Here is a 6,411-nt window from a genome sequence, read left to right as displayed (position 1 = left end):
GGGGGGGGACGGAGGGAGGGAGGGGAACTTCCCGGGAAAAAAACAAACAGGCATGGAAATAATGAGGGTTTTCCACGCCATAGCTACTAACTGTGGCATCTGCCTGGCAGGTTGAAGGGATGGGAAAGAGGCACCGTGTGCAGGAACAGCCGAGCTGCGGGCCGCGCCGCACCCGAGGAGCCGTCGGGCGCTTCCAGGCAGGTGTGCTCGAACCGGCTTGTACCTCAACGAGTAACGTTTCGAAACGTGGTTCTAGGAAAATCTCGGTTAACAACAGGATTGGAAAATTAGTTTATCCCCAGCTGCGGAGGAACGGCGAGAGCAGGGTGTTCTCAGCAATTTTTCTAGCAAAACATCCCGTGTTGGGAACAATGTGAAATACTGTCGATCTCGGTGTCACTCAAGAGCAGACATCACAGAACAGTAAGCACCACTGGATGCTGCATAAACCACAGAAATTGACATATTTTCATTAGACAGATTTGTTTTGCCTGAGAATGCTTCATGCTTTTCTTTTTTCCTTATGATTAACTCAACGTTTATAAACAACGAGAGCTGTACGGTGGAATACAAGGTGTTTAACTTGAAACATTGTCTCAAGCAAAAGGGACAAGTTCAAGCATTGATGCGAAATTCATCAGTCTTTCTAATGTTTGACAGTGCTAGGAAACGGCAAACAAGGCAGTCCTTGCTTTAAATAGCCTGTGCAGTTTTACTTCATGTAAATAAATAAATTCGTGTTTGACAGAAACTACAAGATGATCAGGAGTGACTAAAGGGCTTGGGCTTATTTTCTTTAGTAAGTGGGAATTTTAAATATGGACAGATGGTTTAGGGTCACACACTGCCAAGAAGCACTTCCCATCGGTGGGAAACCAGAGTGCCGTGGCGGGTAAAACCTGTGGAAACACATCCCCTCTAGTGGCTGAAGTCTGCCAGACACAGAGAGTGCTGCGTGTGCTCCTTCTGTCAAAAGTGGCGCAGAAAATGAGCTGCACGGTTCTGAAAATGCATGGCAGGTACATGTATGCCCTCGGTTGCAACTTGCCTTATCTGCCTTATGTATTTCTTCATTTATTCTTGGTTAATAGCAGTTGGATGGCACTTTTTTATTTCAGTTTCTACATAAACTCCAAAGATGTTCTAGAAAGACCACCTTCTGGATGATCTACACCAAGTGTCTGTTCTGAAAGATGCAGAGAATTCTGTCAGTCATTTTTGCATTGTTGTTTTTTTTTGTTTGTCTTTTTAAGAGTCTGTTTAATAAGTCTTTTCCAGACACAGACTGTATATGATGTGAGTCTGGAGAAAATAAAACACCAGACAAGCACAAAATACACATACAGAAGAGGCGAGATTTTAAAACTTGTGACAAACTAATGAAGAAGCAGCATAGCTGACACCATCAGGGATGAAGGGCATTAAGTGATATCTAAAGAGAGAACCTTTTGAGATAATGCAGAGAAAATTATAGCAGATGTTGAACAATATGCAAGTTGGGAAAAATAGTGAAAGATGAGTTTGGCCAAAAGTAATGAGAAAGAAAGAAAGAAGGAAAGAAAGAAAGAAAGAAGGAAAGAAAGAAAGAAAGAAGGAAAGAAAGAAAGAAGAAAGAAAGAAAGAAAGAAAGAAAGAAAGAAAGAAAGAAAGAAAGAAAGAAAGAAAGAAAGAAAGAAAGAAAGAAAGAAAGAAAGAAAGAAAGAAAGAAAGAAAGAAAGAAAGAAAGAAAGAAAGAAAGAAAGAAAGAAAGAAAGAAAGAAAGAAAGAAAGAAAGAAAGAAAGAAAGAAAGAAAGAAAGAAAGAAAGAAAGAAAGAAAGAAAGAAAGAAAGAAAGAAAGAAAGAAAGAAAGAAAGAAAGAAAGAAAGAAAGAAAGAAAGAAAGAAAGAAAGAAAGAAAGAAAGAAAGAAAGAAAGACATTGTCTACACTGGTAAATATAATCACAATACCCCAAAGATTTGAAGGTATTTTTCTTACTTAGCTCATCTTCCACAAATATCTGACACAAGGCATGGTGAAAGAAAAAAAGCCTTACATTTTCCTGTACCTTACATTTAAAACTTTAAATACCAGAAATCAAATTATGAAGACTAATATTACCAACTGGTTTCACAGATACGAGGTCAGAAAGCCCATTCTATATTGATGTTCAAAAGAAAAGGATCAATCGTTGCAACTGACATAAGGCATTTTCTCTGATTAACAACTTCAACAGCTTTATGAGATTAACTCCCACACAGTTTCTTTCCATTTATCAGAATCAACACAAACATTGTATATTTTTATTCATTTCCATCAGTACACAGCAGGATGTATATATTACATAGCTCATTCACCATTTGTTGGTATGCATTTAAGACAATGTATATTATCTTGAAATTGTTTAATTGTCAGGTGTGGATTTTGGAGAATTGTCAATAAGATTTTTATCAGGTGTTTCATAATGATACCAAGGTCCATCTCCCCTGTGTCTCATGAGTCTTCGAGCTTCCAGCTCCAACAGCCTAAAACAAAAAAGCAAGCCACACTCAACGTAAAGTTTATTAGTTTGACCACACATATATAAATGTTTAATATCACATATTCATGACACCAGCAATGAGTTTGGCATCTATTGTTTATGAATACTACTGAAACACAGATAAGACCAAAAAGTGAAGGGTTCAACTAAAACAGGAGTTATTACATCCTACTATGTAACTTTTTTTCAGCAAGTCACCTCACAAAAGAGTAATAAAAATACTTGCAGGGAGTTCTATCACAAGTTCTTGATTAGCAAGGGGCAGACAGTTTTTATGCAGCTTTCAACTAAAAATAAACAGGAGCAAGAAAAACAAAAGTATGTGTTATGGTAGTAGGAGTTATGCTGTCTTGATCCCAATAGTAACAGTTTGTGGAAGTCACGACTTTCTATTACCATCACAATTTACTCTGAGTAAGTGTGGAATAAACTCAATGCAATGTCGTTGCTGCCCACAACATTTTCAACAGTGACAAGGAACATGACCAGTCCTGTAAACTGTCATTTAGCTACTCAATTAAGCTATGAACATCAGCAGAGGGGAAAAAGAGCTGTCCATTTGACTCAGGAAGACTCAGTCACACCTTTATAGATATGAACTGTTTTGAAGAGATACTCAAGTTTTCCGAGTCTGCCCTTGGACTGTTCCAGTTCTGGTAACCTTAATACCACAAGGCCAGGACTAGAGGTGCCATTAACTTCCACTCTGGCACCAGCCAGTACAGAAGCACTCAGGTCAAGTGATACACAAATAAGCACATTATGTCAGAAGCCAACTCAGGATGTTAACCAAAAGAAAAGCATCACCTACAGTATGTACCAGCACTTAAAAACACTCCAGCTATTCAACATACCTCATTTCAGTTTTCTTGGCTTCAATATCAAGCATAGCCATCTCTTTCTCATAGTTCTTTTCAGGGGAGTCAAGGAGGTAACGAGCTATCCAGCGACTTATAGGGTGCTAGAAAATTTAAAAGATTATTCATGCAATTTCCAAGTAGAAATGTCATGATAACCAAATAATATTGCATGTTCCCAGTCCTGAAAATATGTCCTCAAGACTACAAGTGCTGCCATTCAAACTGTATTAGTTAAGTTAAACACATGCTCAACTAATTGTAAGATCAGAACCATAAAAAACTGTATTTCTTTTGCCATTTTTAATGCCAAAAGAACCTGCAGATGACTATTCTGTAGCAAAATTAAATGTTAGTGGAACGTTATTGTATTTCTGTCGAAGGCAAGTTCCTTGAACTGCCACTGTAATCACAGAAATGGACTCCAAACCTCTTTCTGTAATCAGGAACATTTTAAAGTTTTGCTTCCACTTAAAGGTAATTTCACTAGGAACAAAAGTCTAAAAGAGTTGAAGCAGTCATGATAGTATTGCTGAGTTCAATTAGTTCCTATCAAAAACAAAAAAGTGTTTGCAGGAAGAAGCCAGGGATTAATTTTAAGAAAATACCATGTAATGAGAAAAGTATGACCCTGAGTTTCTCACTATAAAAATCACCAATTCTAGATATAAAAGCATGTGTGATGATGGACTTTGAAACAACACTAGCAAACGATACAAAAGAAAGTAATTTAACTTTAAACTCCAGTGTCTTCAGATGTTGCAGTTCCAGAGCAAGACACAAAGAGAAAAACTGTATGCTAAGAATAGAGAGAACAGAAGATTGTTCTTAATACCTAGGAATATTATAAATGAATTATTGGCATGTAGCTTCAGCAGTTTACATGCAAGAAGTTACAGATCACTTATGTCACACGTGCCATCTACTTGTATCAATAAACAGATTTCCTGAAGCAAGATGTATGTTCTACAAAGCTGAAAACCAGCAAGTTCACAAAAATCATAATTGCATAATTCAAGTTCTACTACACTGATACCCAATGGCAGCGATATGACCACCCTCATTATCATACTCCACATATTTTAATCCCAAAAGTATCAGAGGAAAACTGTCCACAGCATGCCACCCTTTTATATGTCACACTCACCTTGTAGTATTCCCAGTACTCCGGAATATAACCTTCAGGAATCTCTGCAAGTTCAGCTTCACCTGACAAGGAAAGGAGTGGAAGGACATTTAACTCAAGCGATTTTTTAAAGTATTTTAGATTCTGCCTTTCACATGAGGAAAAGAATTATTTCACATGGTGAGTACTTAGTCCCTCAATCTGTGCTCCATTCAGAAAAACAGGGTTTGTAATGTTTCCAGAGACTTCACACTGCATGTGCCCAGCTCACAGACTTCAAGCCAATTACTACAGTAATAGTAATTCTATATTATTACAAAATAGTAACAATTGCCTGTTACCAAGCAGAATTTTGGAATTTTTTTTGCCAGACGAAAAGCAAGAGCTGCTGTGTATGGCTGCTCCTTCTTAAAGGAGTATGTAAAACAAGACCACACAGACTCCTCATCTCAGTGCAAACTGATCAATAAATCTCACTCATGTTTGAAAGAATGTCAAAGGATGGACTTTTTCCATTTTTAAAAATATGGGAAGTTTTTTTTTAAAAAAAACAACAACAACTATGGAAAAAAAAATACTGGGAACATCTTCTATGTACTTAAACAATATTACCACAGGCCTATTTCACACTCTTCCAAAGAGCTACCCTTAAAATATTTTTTTAATATAAATTTTTTTTTTTTTCCTATCCAGCATGCTTAGTTTCTATTTAATAATTTTGATTGAGCAGTTAGTATAGTCCTGACAGAACACTCACCAATGAAGATGTTGACATACGTTATGAATAGTGCCACTGGTATTCCCGTCAGAAAAACATAGAACCTCTGCATAAGGGAATAAAAAAAAACAGCATGGGAAACTCAGGAAGATGCCTGACAAAACGAGTTTAGTCTGAAAACGATGTAATAGCCAACAGTTCTTAGATTTACACTCATAGGTTAGATAGGGATGTCGTATGTAAAGACATATTGTTGCTTTAAATTAATTAATAAACTAGTATACAGAACAGGGATGCTGTGTCAGTCCATGGGTCTATTTAGTTCAGCTTTCAATGCCTCAGAGGGGTCAGTCTCTGCAGAAGCAGGCAGTAATGCTTTCCCTCAGCACTGCCTCAGCACCTTGTCATGACTGGCTTCAGCATTCAACTGTCATGAGGCACCAACACCAATGCAATATAATCCATCATAAATTTACAACCACTGCCGGCTGCGGTAACTGCAGAAGACAGATAAAGGAAGGCTGGTCACACAAAGGGAGTTGCATCAGGTTGGCTGTTACCTGTTAGAATAGGCTTTAGCTGAAACCTAGCTTTTTAGGAGTCAAACTCAGGTCAGGCTTCCTAAGTCTGAATCCTTGGTGTTAGTGGTTTGGGTAACTGAAGGCAAACCCTACAGAAAAGTAACATAATACATTTTTAAAAGGAGGATGGAGTGGAAAGCATTTGTTGGTTATGCACACATGTACCACAGCATTAATTTAAGTACCCATCACAATCTTTGCCATTCACCCGATCTTGTATCTTTTTATTTCATCTGGCCCTGATTTTACAACATGTGACAAAAAGTTCTTTAGGAGGGCTGGAAATTCTTACTTATGTGAATAGTGCCAACCACACTTTAGATGCTCTCACATAAACAATGGATACATTTCTATTTCAGACACTCTCACATCATTTGCAAGGGATGTGTTACACAGAATGCAATCTACTTCTTTTTAACTCACCAACAAGTTAAGAAATCGAGTATCATAAAAACTTGTTGCCTTGATAATAAACATTCTCTTCCCGTGGCCGCTGCTGTGTCGTACAGGAGCTGAAAATGGAACCAAAGCATGATGGACTTTTCCCTTTGGTGGCTGTGCCAGGATAAGGTCAACAACACGTGTGGGGGAGAAATAAAAAAGCAGCAT

At 37.7% G+C, this 6,411-nt stretch overlaps 1 protein-coding gene across 1 annotated transcript; it reads right to left on the bottom strand.

Moving 5' to 3' along the window:
• Positions 1-2,278: 2,278 nt before the first annotated feature.
• Positions 2,279-6,411, bottom strand: NDUFB5 (NADH dehydrogenase (ubiquinone) 1 beta subcomplex, 5, 16kDa). Its single transcript, XM_010000012.1, has 5 exons — positions 6,226-6,411; positions 5,261-5,327; positions 4,525-4,586; positions 3,375-3,481; positions 2,279-2,503 (listed from the first exon to the last, which is right to left on the bottom strand). Exons 1-5 carry the CDS (start codon positions 6,409-6,411, stop codon positions 2,383-2,385), a joined length of 543 nt encoding a protein of 180 aa, XP_009998314.1. The 3' UTR covers positions 2,279-2,382.

Source organism: Chaetura pelagica, unplaced genomic scaffold, assembly GCF_000747805.2.
Source record: "Chaetura pelagica isolate M959 unplaced genomic scaffold, ChaPel_1.0 scaffold20, whole genome shotgun sequence".
Lineage (NCBI taxonomy): Eukaryota > Metazoa > Chordata > Aves > Apodiformes > Apodidae > Chaetura > Chaetura pelagica.
This window is presented reverse-complemented; position numbering and strand designations above follow the sequence as displayed.

What these genes read in the sequence shown, in the direction of transcription:
- NDUFB5 (XM_010000012.1), bottom strand. Translation starts at nt 6,411, where the DNA reads ATGCTGCTTTTTTATTTCTCCCCCACACGTGTTGTTGACCTTATCCTG. An exon ending in GTATGTCAACATCTTCATTG is followed by an intron (nt 4,587 to 5,260) that starts GTGAGTGTTCTG and finishes TTTCCTTGTCAG; the next exon opens with GTGAAGCTGAACTTGCAGAG. An exon ending in AGTACTGGGAATACTACAAG is followed by an intron (nt 3,482 to 4,524) that starts GTGAGTGTGACA and finishes TAAATTTTCTAG; the next exon opens with CACCCTATAAGTCGCTGGAT.